Below are 14,063 nucleotides of genomic sequence, written 5' to 3'. Positions count from 1 at the left end.
GCTGCTGACGTTAATAGAGGATAAAATGCAAAAGTCAAACTACCAAGAGCTGGAACCTGGAGGGAATAGGCATTACATACTTTGCTATTGGATGCTTTTACTCAGTGGTGCAAAACATTATGTTAGGAAAAAGCTGTATATGAAGCAACAATGATTTATATTTTAGTCTGACACCACTCCTTATCTGTTATTTACATATGAGCTTATCTTCCTTTATTTAATTTTTTTGTGGCTTTTATTCCAACCTTTTTTTTTTTTTTTTGCAGTACACGGGCCTCTCACTGTTGTGGCCTCTCCCGTTGCAGAGCACAGGCTCTGGACGCGCAGCTCAGTGGCCATGGCTCACGGGCCCAGCCGCTCTGCAGCACGTGGGATCTTCCCAGACTGGGACACGAACCCGTGTCCCCTGCATCGGCAGGCAGACTCTCAACCACTGCGCCACCAGGGAAGCCCTATTCCAACCTTTTTTAATAGACTTTATTTTTTATTTTATTTTAATTTTTTTTGGCCACACCACGCGGCATGTGGGATGTTAGTTCTCCAACCAGGGATCGAACCTACGCCCCCTGCAGTGGAAGTGTGGAGTCTTAACCACTGGACTGCCAGGGAAGTCCTTAGATTTTATTTTTTAGAACTGCTTTAGAGTTACAGAAAAATTGAGAGGATAATACAGAATTTGCATATGCCCCACATCAATTTCCCCTACTATTATCTTAACTTAGTCTGATACATTTATTAATATTAATAGACCAATATCAGTACATTATTACTAAATAAAGTCACAGTTTATTTAGATTCCCTTAGCTTTTAACCTATGTCTTTTTTTTCTGTTGCAGGATCCCATGAAGGATATCACATTACACATTTTACTCCTGCCTCTGTTAAAGGAAGGGAAATGGTAACAAAAACTATTATAATGTAGCACTGGCTTTTCTTTCTGTGAGTATACTATTTCTGCCATATTCAGCTGAGAATTTTCAAATAAAGATGTCATACTGCCAAGCAACAGAAGAAGGGTTACTTTTTTCTTCTGTAGCTATCTGACTAATGGTTGCTGGTTTACTGGTAGGGAAAAACCTTACTAATGTCTCACGGACATGAGTTTGGCTGGGCTGGATCAGCCAACAAGTAGGTTCCAGACAAGAGCATGGTAGTCCATGCCTAATGGCAGGTAAGTATAGGAACCACACCCACTAAAACCTTTACAAATAGTGGCAGACAGTTCTTGCAGTCTACTGCCATCATACCTCCATAGGACATCCACTCAAGGGAAACACTGCCCATTAACCCTGAGCAATGAGATAATTGTAGGGGGGTTAATTAGATGCCCAGTATTCCTCTCATGGTAGCTATTACACCTTACTTCTTTGTGGTAGAAGAGCCACACCCATTCTTACTCCTCCTGAACTAATGAGATGAACGTAAAATGTCTACATCAATGCCTTTGCCGCTATTGTACATAGTGGCTGGACCAAACTGCTCCTTTCAAATTCTGCCCTTATTGAATGACCCAGACACATCCAACCAAATGCCCAGGGACATATTAATGCACCACACACTGAGAGATCCCATCCTCAACTTGTCATTCTCTGTGCATTTCTCTATCTGTAAGACTCTTCCTTGGCACTCATAGCTAATATAATATAAATTCCACTCTTCTGCAAGATTTGAAACCCCACTCTTCTACCTAACCCCATGTGCCAGCTGGGCTACCAAGGCAAAAAGGGTTATTATTGGCAATACAGTTACACAAAATTATTGGACTAATAAAACATGATAATATATATATATATTTTTTAATCCTGTAAACCAAAAGTATAAATAAAAGTTATGGGCTATTTGAACCCAGGTACATGTTTGAAGCATGGACGCTTTTGACAAGACCAGATGTCAAGGACCATTTGGCATGGACCACAAAACGTCTCAATGGACGTTTTGCACAGGACCAAAGCTAATCATATATATACATAAATTTTGAAATTAGGTTATTTTATGTCTTTTCAGTCTTTAAGGGTAGAAGATCAGAGGAAAAACAATGCTTGGTCCCTGGATTTCCTGTCTAAAAATCAGACACCAAGGCAGAATGTCATTTGAACAATTTGTACAGGGGCATATGGCACTGCTCTGATCTCTGGCCAGGTTTTCGGAGTCCTCATTGGTTAATAGCCCCAATTATTATGCAACGCAATACCTCCTAGCTCTATTTTCACTTCCCTTTTCCAAACGATCTTCCATTTCAAATTCCTAATATTTTATTTCAGTTTATTGACAGTAGGTGAATTCCCTGGCAGTCCAGTGGTTAGGAGGCAGCATTTTCACTGCCGTGGGACTGGGTTCGATCCCTGGTCAGGGAAATAGGGAAATAAGATCCCATAAGCCTCATGGTGTGGCCAAAAACAAAACAAAACAAAAACAAAACTCTGTGCAATTTATTGGCATTGGAATTCTACAACACTTGCATTCCATGAGACCTAGTGCTTTTTTCTGGGGCCAGTAAATAAAATGCAATAAAAGCTAATTGAAATCAGAAAGGCATTCAAACTATATAGCTGGCTTATAAAACGGGGATAATGATGGAGGAAAGACAGAGAGCTGCAGGGAAAAAGACAACTGGCATCATGGAAACTGTGTTATAGAGGAGTTAAAAAGCACTGGTGTTTAATCTACCCACCCTGTTCTCCTTCTGGTGGAGGGGATGGTTGGTGGGTACCAGCCCTGAGGCCCTCCGTCAGCATTTGCAAAGAGCATAAGAGGCTGGTGGAAGAAGCCAAAGTAAATAAGAACTATTAAGGGGCTTCCCTGGTGGTGCAGTGGTTGAGAGTCCACCTGCCGATGAAGGGGACACGGGTTCGTGTCCCCAGTCTGGGAAGATCCCACATGCCACGGAGCGGCTAGGCCCGTGAGCCATGGCCACTGAGCTGCGCGTCCAGAGCCTGTGCTCCGCAACATGAGAGGCCACAACAGTGAGAGGCCCGCGTACCGCTAAAAAAAAAAAAAAAAAAGAACTATTAGGATGAACTGCATGGTCTAGAAGCCCCCGCCCCTCTCTCAAATCAGAAACCTTCTTTAATAAGTGAACAAAGGGCTGAACTGGAGGTCCTTCAGGGGCAGACAAGGCAAAGACCACAATCCTGTCTCTGGATTCCCTTTCTCCTAAGGAGAAGCCAAGGCAGAAAGTCAGTGAAACAACAGGGACAAAGGCAAAGGCACTCCTTTGCTCTCTGGACTGAATTTCCAGAGCTGAAACGCAAAGTGGAAACTAAGACAGTGCCCTACCAGCATTACCTACTGCACATTCCGTGGAAATCTATAAAGAAAGAAAACATGTCCTTTTGGAAATCTCATCCTTAAGCATACCTGGGAATGCCGACAGTATTTGCTACTCTCTTCTGATAGGCCTAATTGACTTCATGTTTCCAGATACCTTCATTCAAACTGTGAAGTTTGGGAAATTGATCACCCATACTTCTCTCTTCCCCTCTGAACCCCAGCTGGTTGTCATATTGTAAAGTCATTAAATGTTTCCCACTAAACTGTTAAAAAATTGATAACAGAGGCAGGATTCTACTCCTGGGAGTATTTTTTTTTTCTTTAAAAAAATTTTTTTTTAAATATAGTTGAGGGACGTCCCTGGTGACGCAGTGGTTGGGAGTCTGTCTGCCAGTGCGGGGGGCACGGGTTTGAGCCCTGGTCCTGGGGGAACCCACGTGCCGCGAAGCAACTAAGCCCGTGCACCACAACTACTGAGCCTGCCCTCTAGAGCCCGCGAACCACAACTACTGAGGCCTGCACACCTAGAGGTCGTGCTCCACAACGAGGGAGGCCACCGCACTGGGAGGCCCTTCCACTGCAGTGAAGGGTGGCCCCCGCTCACTGCAACTAGAGAAAGCCCGTGCCCAGCAACGAAGACCCAAGGCAGCCCAAACTAACTAACTAAATAAATAAATTTATTTTAAAAATATATAGTTGATTTACAACGTTGTGTTACTTTCAGGTGTACAGCAAAGTGATTCAGTTATAGGTATACATATTCTTTTTTTTTACATTCTCTTCCATTATAGGTTATTACGGATACTGAGTAGAGTTCCCTGTGCTATACAATAGGTCCTTGTTGCTTATCTACTTTATAGATAGTAATGTGTATATTTTAATCCCAAACCCCTAATTTATACCCCCCTGGGAGTATTGATTCGTCATTGCATAATTTCAAGAAATAAATTGGATCCAGGGAAAGGCGGGCACGGTGGGCTGTAGGGGCCAAGCAGAGGCAAAGCGAGAAGCAGTTCTGGGCCACAGTGTGTCAGGCTGAGGCCAATGGGGGCCCCATAGAGGCACCGGTACCGGGGTGCCCACTGCACACCCACACCCCGTCCTGGGCCTCAGCGGCTGGGATCCAGGGCGGATGCCTTGGAAGACTGGTGGGAACAGGCTTCCCTACACAAGGGGGGCTGGAGAGCGAGCGCAAAGGGAGCCCAGGGACAGGGTGGGCCTGAGGTTGGAGGGACCCAGGCCACGGGGGGCGGGGCGGCGTGGGGAACCCAACAGGGCCCGAGAGAGCGCAGTAATTCATCAACTGTGTGTCTGGGAGAGTTTTCCCAAACGGCAGCCCTGGACTCTCCCTTAACCAGGCCACACCTCTCTTTGGAATACATTTCACTACTCCACCCTATATTTTGGATTCACAATTTGTTGTCTGCTCCCTGAGGGCAAAAAGTTTATTTTGCCTGCGGCTCTCTGCCCTTCCTGAAACCAGCCGGACACAGTTGCATGGGAGGAAAAAAAAACATTCATTCAACTGGAGAGAAAAGGTGGGCTCAACAGATAAGAGAGAAAGTGGAGCCGAGATTATCATCTGTATCCATCCTAGAGGCAGATTCGAATTTTAAAACTATTCAATACTGTCTCGGGTCTGAAAGACTTTACCCCTCCTCCAGCCTCTGGCAGATGAAGCCATTTCACTGTTTAACATTCCTAAAGGGTAAATTTGGTTATAAAGTCAATCTCACAGAGGTTAGTGAGACGTTAAGACGACTTCTAAATTCAGTTGAAGTTTTTTGGGGGTTTTGTTTGTTTTGGCCACAGCTGAGTGGCATGCGGGACCTTACTTTCCTGGACCAGGGATCGAACCCGTACCCCCTGCATTGGAAGCGAGGACTCTTAACCACTGGACCGCCAGGGAAGTCCCTCAGCTGAAGTTTTAAACTTGTGTTTTGTTTCCTTCTCCCAACCTTGACATTTTTTTGATGCAAAAAAGTTGATGCAAAACTGGTGCCGTCTCCCAGTCCATCCTAGGTGGACTCTGAATGCCCCTTCCCAGAAATGAATGAGTCTGGAGACTCCAGGATGCCGTGCTAGTAAAGGATCAACTGAGGCATGTTAAAATGTTTAAGAGTTTATCTGAGCAAAAATCGATTTGAATAGGGCTGCATCCAATCTAGCAGGTAGGAAGAAATTTCGTGGAGCTGTTTGCTTACAGCCAAAATGGAATGGGAACAAGGAACTTATACTAGGCAAGAAAGTGGGCTGGTTAGTACAAAGTTACATTCCTTTAGGGGGTGGCAGACCACCTAACTAGTGCTGATAAGGCGACTCCTGATTGACTGGTTTAAGATTTTATTTCCAGGAGAGCCAAAATTAATAGTCGCAGTTTGGTGACGTGGGGATTAGCCCAACCAATTCCATTTTGGAGCTGTTGTCTTGTTTTTAACACTCTAAATCTGTTAGTTTACATTTCTTTTGCCTTGCTTTCTGCTGTGCATTTTAAATTTACTTTAAAAACTGAGTGATATGAGCTTTTAAATATGGTCAGTTGGCGTTTCTGTTTCAGAAACTTTGGAATAGCTTACCTGGTCATGTTCTTGTAATCAAGTTAATTTCCCACAAGACAAAGGAATCTATACGGGTGGCGATGTTTTTAACAAATTGAAAATGTTCTACACTTGCTCAATAATTTGGTTGAATACAGGATTCTAGGTTGGAAATCATTTTCCTTCAGAATTTGGAAGCTCCCTTATCTTCCAGCATCCGGTATTGTTGAAGAATCTGAAGCCATCATATTTCCTGATCTTAGATTCTCATCTTCTTATATTTTCTCTTCTATTTTACATCTGCTTCTGGTTTTGCCTTACTTACTAAGGAAATAGCTTTGATTTTATCTCCAGACCCTTCTTTTCTTGTTTCTGATATCAAACTTCTGAATTCCAGGTAGTCTTGTTTTTTTTTTTTCTCTCTCTTGAGTTTTCCTTTTATTAAAAGAGCATCCTGTTTGTTTCAAAAATATTATATCTTCCCAGAAAAAAAAAAGTATTATATGATTTTTTTTATCTCTGGAGAAATCAGTGATAGTTTTCATTATGAGTTCTTTTATAGTCTTTTTTCTAATTGCTTCATTCCACTTGGCTTTTTATCTCATATATACTATAAAGATGTTAACTAAAATGGTGTTATAATTTTAAAACACAGATTGTGTTTTCTGAATGCTCAGCTTCTGTCAAGTTTAAGCAAAGAGAAACTCCACCACCATCTACATCCCATACCTCCCTTGAGCTCTGGTTCTCTCGTCTTTTTTCTTTTTCTTTTTTTTAACTTTTTATTTTATATTGGAGTATAGCCGATTAACAATGTTGTGATGGTTTCAGGTGCACAGCAAAGTGACTCAGCCATACATATACATGTATCCATTCTAACCCCAAACTCCTCTCCCATCCAGGCTGCCACATAACATTGAGCAGAGTTCCCTGTGCTCTACAGTAGATCCTTGTTGGTTATCTGTTTTAAATATAGCAGTGTCTCACCTTTTCTTAAACCTGGATTTCTTTTTTTTTTTTTTGCGGTACGCGGGCCTCTCACTGTTGTGGTCTCCCCTGCTGCGAAACACGGGCCCCGGACGCGCCGGTCCAGCGGCCATGGCTCACGGGCCCAGCCGCCCCGCGGCATGTGGGACCTTCCCGGACCGGGGCACGAACCCACGTCCCCTACATCGGCAGGTGGACTCTCAACCACTGCGCCACCAGGGAAGCCCTTAAACCTGGATTTCTTGAGTGAGAGTCTATGTTGGCCCTTTTCACAATCTCACCTCTTAATCTTAAAACTCTTGCAATCTGATTTTTCCTCACTTCTCCAAGGGCTCTCTGAGACTGCTGTAGGAGAGGTCACCTGCCCCAAAGGGCATACAGATGAGAGCAGAACCACAGGAGTAGAACTTGAAGTCAGGAGTGCCAGGAAGAGGTGCTGCTACCGTTTTGAGCACAGGTGGAATCACGGGGTGGGGTGGGGAGGACTTGTTAAGACAAGGACGGCTGGGCCCCAGTCTTTAATTCACTAGGCCTGGGTTGGAGCTCAACCATTTCTAATCATATCTAACAAGTTACCAGGTGCCGCTGACGCTGCCTGTCGGCAGGGCACACCTTTGACAACCCCTTAAATAAAGTGTTGTGACCTGACATGCATCTACAGCTACCCCTCCTCCCCTACAAAGGTAGTTATTGATCCACACTTCAACTTTTGCTGTTTACTACAAACAAACGAGATTGCTTTCGGTATTTCTTCATAGTTTCCAGCTATGGGGGAGATAGGGAGGTTGCACATTGAATAGGGGACAGTAAAAAACAAGAGTGGGGCTGCTGAGGACCTTCTCTCCCACCACCAGCAGTTAATGTTAGGGCTCTTTGCCAGAATTCACTACAAGTTTATTTTGGGGGGTGGAGGAGGGGTGGGGGGATAGCAATTTATAGATGTAGTTAATTTCATTTGCTCACCAATCTTAAAGGCAATGAAATTGATAGTCTAGAAAACAAACTAAAATTACAGGTCCAAAATACACATTCATAAAATACCAAGCTATTAAACTGTTTATAACGGATCCTGTATTTCTCCTCTCTTTTGCCTTACTAGCATCCAAAGGTTTAAGATGAGTCAGGCAAAGAAAACTAAGGAAACCTGCCATTAACTTAATTGGGAGTTAATTTGCAGTTGGAGGGAAACTGCCCTCTCCTCCCTGTACTACAACACTTAAAGCCCAGTTCACAAACCAGTAGCCATCTCCAGAAGTAGAGTTGGGGGGAAAAAAAGGATTTTTAAGGCAACCTCAGGAAGACACAAGCACAGAGGCTCTTTATAAAATTTCCAGCCTGCTTGACAGAGGGCATGATTATTTTAATACAGAGCGGATGAAGAATTATCCTATTAGTCCACTAATTGGACTACGCCCACCAACTTGCCTTATCCTTTTACTCATTAGTCATTTACATTAAAACAGGCTGGCTGATTGGCTTATCTGTAGTTTTTAAGAGGAAACAAGACCTAGACTTTTAGGTTGGATACTTCTCTCACCACGGTGTTAGCTTGGATTTTTCTCCCTCTTTCTTAGCTCTATAGTTCTTCCAGGCTACTTTGTAGCAATTTGAGTCTAAAGCATCACCTTCCACTGGAACCCAAAGGTCTAGGAGAAGCTTCAAGCTGTGAAAAGACTCCCAATGGATTCATCTGAGGTTAACCCAACCTGGACCCTGGAGTCTCCTCAAATGTCCATCGATGAAAATTCCCAGGCAATTCCAGGTAAGCCAGACTTGGGGGGTTCAGAAAGGTAAGAAGCTGCCTTCCTTTCTGTTATACTGACTTCAGTCTTTTACAGAGAAATGCAGTTAAGTAAACCTCTTCAGAGCAGAGGAGAGCCAGGGAGTGTAGGGCCCTCCTCTAAAGAAAGAAAGAGAAAGAGAGAGAGAGAGAGGAGAAAGAAAGAAGAAAGGCAGGAAAAGAGGAGAAAAGTGGGAGGGGTGTTGAGCTGCATTGTTTGCTTACTATGCTCAGGAATCTGTCAACCTTTTAAGGACATTTTCTGGGGAAGAGCAATCAGGGTTCTAGACGGTGGCTCACAGCGTCTTGTGCGATCAGTATTTCCATCAGCAATATATTCCAATCAGGAATTGTAAAGGGAAAAGAATACAAGCAACCTAAACTTCAATTTGACCTAAACGTTTTCTTAATTTCACCAACATTTCTGGGATTGGTTTTCCAGCTGAATTTATGCTTTGGGAATGTTAATAAAGAGGGAAATGGCTTTTCAGAGGAAATTGAAGGAAGGGGCAGGTTTATAAAAGCCAGTGAGTGTGCTCTGTAATGTAAATAAGTAGTCGTAAGACTTACAATGGAGAGCTTAGAAACCGTGCTCCAGGAATACTGCTAATTAGGTTCCCTGCCTTCCAGGGTTCTTCCCAAGTCATCTCTCCTTGGAGCCGCACACGATCCCAGGCGTGGCCTCCCAGGCTTGGCCTCGCATGAAATCTTATTACCCTAACCTCGGGCGGGGAATGGATGGTGTAGGGTGGCCGCAGATGACCTGGAGCCAACCAACACCCTCTGGGCAGCTAGGAAGTTGGGTGGACTAGACTAGACTGCCTCCCCTGCATCTTGAGGATAAGAACCCTGGTCAAAGGGGAAAAAAAATTAATGATGAGTATATAATACGGCCAGTTTCTCCCATTCCTTGAATCTGCCTTAGGTCCTGCCAATTCCACAACTTGGAATCTTTAGTTCCATGTGCACAAGTCCCTAGAAGCTGAATGGATCCTGAATCAATATTTAATACTCTCACGTACAGGGAAAATGAATGCTATCTGCCTTGTTGTATGAGATTACTGTTTATGAAATTTACATGGGATGGGAAGAGTCAAGAGTGGGCGGGTGTTTTTGTTTTTGTTTTGTTGGCCTCGCAGGGCAGCGGAGGGGTCTTAGTTCCCCGACAGGGATGGAACTAGTGTCCCCTGCACTGGGAGCGCAGAGCTTTCATCACTGGACCCCCACCCCCACCCCGGGGAAGCCCCAAGAGTGAATGATTTCTCAGAATACTGCGTTTGAGTGGAAAGATCTAGCAGCATGAAAAAGCTGGGTAGAACTGGTGAGGGTAACAGCCACTTTGACAGACTAGTTAAGGATAAGGGATCTGGGGAGAGGCTGTTATATTGGGGGTTTCTTTGTCTATTTCATAGATGCAGATCATTTTCCAGAAAAAAAACAGGTTTGTTTATCATTGTTATAAAGGTGAACTGCTGAAACTTGTTACACTGAAACATTTTGACTTGCGTTAGTGCTTTATGTCCCTGCATTTATATTAGGAATCACACAAATGAAAATGGAAAAACTGTCAATACATACCTGGTTTCTGTTCCATGTTTTTCCACTTGGAATCATACTGAAGTACCTTTTGACCCCATGGGAAAACATCTACCATTCAGAACTACCCATAACGGGAAGAAACCATTTTCTTTTTCCTTTTGCCACACCCCAGGGCATGTGGGATTTTAGTTCCCTGACCAGGGCTCTAACTGCGCCCCCTGCATTGGAAGCCCGGAGTCTTAACCACTGGGCCACCGGGGAAGGCCCATAAAGAAAACAACTTTTTATTTTGAGACGAAAGTGTTTCCCATTATAGTGGATTTTTAGGCTGCTTTCAAGGCATGCCGCATGCTAGTTAATGCCCGTGGTATCTAGGATCTTCACCCTGAGGAAACTTCCAGTGTCCATTGTTGAGCTGCTTAAGAGCAGACCTAGTTTGAGCAAGAGATAAGTGGCTTCTGGATATTGCACTTCGCACTAATGGATCTTAAACTTTCTTTTTTTCTTTCAGTTGCCTCTGAACCTATGTCTGAAGTGTTGATAAAGAACCTCAGTAAATTGACGCTCAACCCTAGTATCAAATTGCCATTCATTCTACCAGAATGTCTACCTCAACCAACTGGGCGGTTACTTGGTGAAAACATACCCTATAGGAGAGGGGTGAGGACCCTGTTAACGGATCGGAGAGATAAGATGGAACGGCTGATTCAATCCATTAAAAAACGCTACGGCAAAGGAGTTCCTCGGGTCAGTTTATGTGGTCTGGTAGGTTGGGGGGCACTCACATAAATCAAGATGTAAATAGTGATGGGGTGGCAGGGAGGATTCCCCGGTGGTCCAGTGGTTAAGACTCCAAGAGCCCGCTTTCACTGCAGCGGGCAAGGGTTCGATCCCTGGCGGGGGACCGCGGCCCCTCCAAAAAATTAAATCATATAAATAGCAATGAGCAGCAGCAGTCACTCATCCACTGTACTCGAGTGTGGGGTGTGAATAACACTTAGGGTTTTAAGACTCACCAACTCTCTTCTTATGTTAGATGGGTAGCATTAGTAACCCACATTTTCCTTGATAGTTGGTAATATATGTATTTTTTTCTTCCCATGAAGTCTGACTCTGAAAGAGAACCATGGCAGAATGATGTTGAGGTAACTAGAAGTTCCCTTACTATACAAGTGGGTGGGTATGTGGTTTGGGGAGGGAGGAGGAAAGGCAAATTGGCTTGGACTCTCTCAATCCTCAGAAACTCTGGAGCAATCAGTTCATATTCATGCTTTTAAAATATATATATATAAAGTCATTTTTCGAGCAGTTTAGGGTCTCCAAAATTAAGCAGAAAGGACATATACTTCCTGAACCCACACATTCATAGCCTACTCTGCTGTCAACATCTTCCAGTTACATGGTGTTACAGTGATGAACCTACATTGACACATTATTATCACCTAAAGTCTGTAGTTTCCATGAAGGTTCACTCTTGATGTTGTGCTGGTACTTTTTCACCTATTGTCACAAACATGATATTCAATACCATGTAGTAAGAGGGCAAACACCTGAGCACAGAGTGTCCAGCAGCTGGTGGAGTGTCTCACGTTTAAGGCATTCAGAGAACTGACACTAGGTATATATTGATATATATGCATGTGTGTGTGTGTGTGTGTGTGTGTGTGTGATTTTCCTTTTAAATTGAAGTATAATTGATATACAGTATTATAAATTACAGGTGTATGACAGAGTGATCAGTTTTTAAAGGTTATACTCCATTTATAGTTGTACAGGACTATATTGACTGACAATCAGCAGCTGTTAGCACTACAAAATGGCAATCTGGCATTCTTTGGCAGCCATACATTTCGATCCATTTTTCCCAAAAAGTTTTTTGGTTTTGACCTTTTTTTTTAGTGTTCCATATTCCAAAGTCTCTTCTAACAACCAACATTAGATTTGAGGGTTGTTAACGTCTCTTTGGTGTGCAAGTACTTTATTATTTTAAATTATTAACCAATTAATCCATTTCATTCTTTTTTCCAGATTCAGTCAAGAGGGCAAAGATTTAGATGTAGCTGTCGTTTTTGCCGGTTTCATAGAGATACTTCTGAAGATAATTATGAGAATTATGACAACAATAAGTACTACAGTAATTATGACACGGAGTCCAAGGAACCATAAACTTTATCCTTGTACTATTTTTTCGTGCTGGTAATTTTAGGATCATTATGAAGCTTGGGAAAGATTGTGTACCAACATTTTGATAACCTATAAGTTCTGTGTAGTCTTTTTTTCTTGCATCTCTTTTCTACCTTAATATAGTAACTTATAAGGAATCCATGTAGCTTGCATGTGAATGACTTGAATATATTTTAGTTCCACTTTGTGAAACAAATTAACTTGTGTGGAAGGAAAGTGAAGAACACCAGGTTGGGTGGCTTGGCCACAGCATTGTTAGAACAGTGTGTTGAATTGCAATAAAATTTTTTGATGTGCTGTTTCAATTTTCAGTAGCAAATAAATGTGTTTATAGAGGATCTTATTAAAATTTGAGACTTATTTGAGTACCTTTAAAATAATTCTTCTTAGTTTAGACTTGTTTTTGCTGGCTATGTATTAAATGAATAATACTTATCCCCATCACATTCCCAGGGTGTAAATATCTGGCATTCTAATATTTTGTGATATTGTCCTGTTGGGAAGGAAGTTTATACATTTGGGTAAGGTTAGAAAACAAGGGCACAGATATTTGCACATATTAACCTCCTGGAAGAAGCTATCAGTTGGTCTTGGTTGGAGGGAATTGAAAGAAAGATAGTGGTATATAATACGAAGGGAAGATGCAGCCCCAGTGGTGTTTTAGTTCAGTTACTTTCTTTCATAACCTAAGTGTACACAGACCTGGATGTATTTGTGGGATAAAAGAGATACATAAAACTCATCTTCTGCCCTCCAACCATCTTTGGTTCACTTTAAAAAGATTAATTAAAGAATTGGGTACATGAGACTTCCCTGGCGGTCCAGCGGTTAGGACTCCTGCCCAGGGCCTGGGTTCGATCCCTGATTGGGGAACTAAGATCCCACAAGTTGTGTGGCATGGCCAAAAAAAAGAGAATCCAGTTGCAAAGCAACTAGAGACCTGGTGGTATTCAGAATGAAGTAGAAGCAGAAAGAGCCCAAACCTGGAGGACTGTGCGAACAAATGGCAAAGAAGTTCAACAGTGATGTTAAAAAGGAATATTAAATATTAATATCCACCAAAGTAGGTCTTCAGAGGTTGTCCTACTTAGAACTACTCAAACCATCATGGTCTACAGCATGGGTGAATGTGGGTGGTCTTGAGGTTTTGTTAAACTTGCAAGATGTTCCTAGAGGCAAAGGCCCTCTTGAAGTGCTGTATGCATTTGAAAATCATTGACTAGTGAAAAAACTTATTTATTGCAATCCTGTTAAATTTATATGCTTGTGAGATCTAATGTGAAAACATGGGTGAACAAAATACATTCTACTTTAGTGTCCTTCAGTATTTAAAGTTTTTATACTTTGAGCCCTATGCGATGTTCTAAGTTTGTTTTATATGTATTAACCCTAGTCCTCAAACATATGAGGCATGTTACTTTTAATACCTTCACTTTTTTAAAAAACTTTTAAAAAATAAATTTATTATTTTTTTGGCTGTGTTGTGTCTTCATTGCTGCGCGCGGGCTTTCTCTAGTTGTGGTGAGCGGGGGCTACTCTTCATTGTGGTGCATGGGCTTCTTGTTGTGATGGCTTCTTGTTGCGGAGCACGGGCTCTAGGCGAGTTGTGGCTCGTGGGCTCTAAAGTGCAGGTTCAGTAGTTGTGGTGCACAGGCTTAGTTGCTCCACGGCATGTGGGATCTTCCTGGACCAGGGCTCGAACCTGTGTCCCCTGCATTGGTAGGCGGATTCTTAACCACTGTGCCACCTGGGAAGCCCTGAAGGTC

The 14,063-nt window shown here is 42.7% G+C and overlaps 1 protein-coding gene across 1 annotated transcript; it reads left to right on the top strand.

Annotated features, from left to right (window-relative positions):
- The first annotated feature begins 8,474 nt into the window (after nucleotides 1–8,474).
- DPPA3 (developmental pluripotency associated 3) lies at nucleotides 8,475–12,279 on the top strand. Its single transcript, XM_060113436.1, has 4 exons — nucleotides 8,475–8,556; nucleotides 10,625–10,860; nucleotides 11,220–11,258; nucleotides 12,142–12,279. The coding sequence occupies exons 1-4, from the start codon at nucleotides 8,475–8,477 to the stop codon at nucleotides 12,277–12,279; spliced, it is 495 nt and encodes a 164-aa protein (XP_059969419.1).
- Nucleotides 12,280–14,063: the final 1,784 nt, after the last annotated feature.

Source organism: Mesoplodon densirostris, chromosome 11 (assembly GCF_025265405.1).
Source record: "Mesoplodon densirostris isolate mMesDen1 chromosome 11, mMesDen1 primary haplotype, whole genome shotgun sequence".
In the NCBI taxonomy this organism is placed as follows: Eukaryota; Metazoa; Chordata; class Mammalia; order Artiodactyla; family Ziphiidae; genus Mesoplodon; species Mesoplodon densirostris.
The sequence above is the reverse complement of the archived record's forward strand: the minus strand, read 5'-3'. Positions and strand labels throughout refer to the sequence as shown.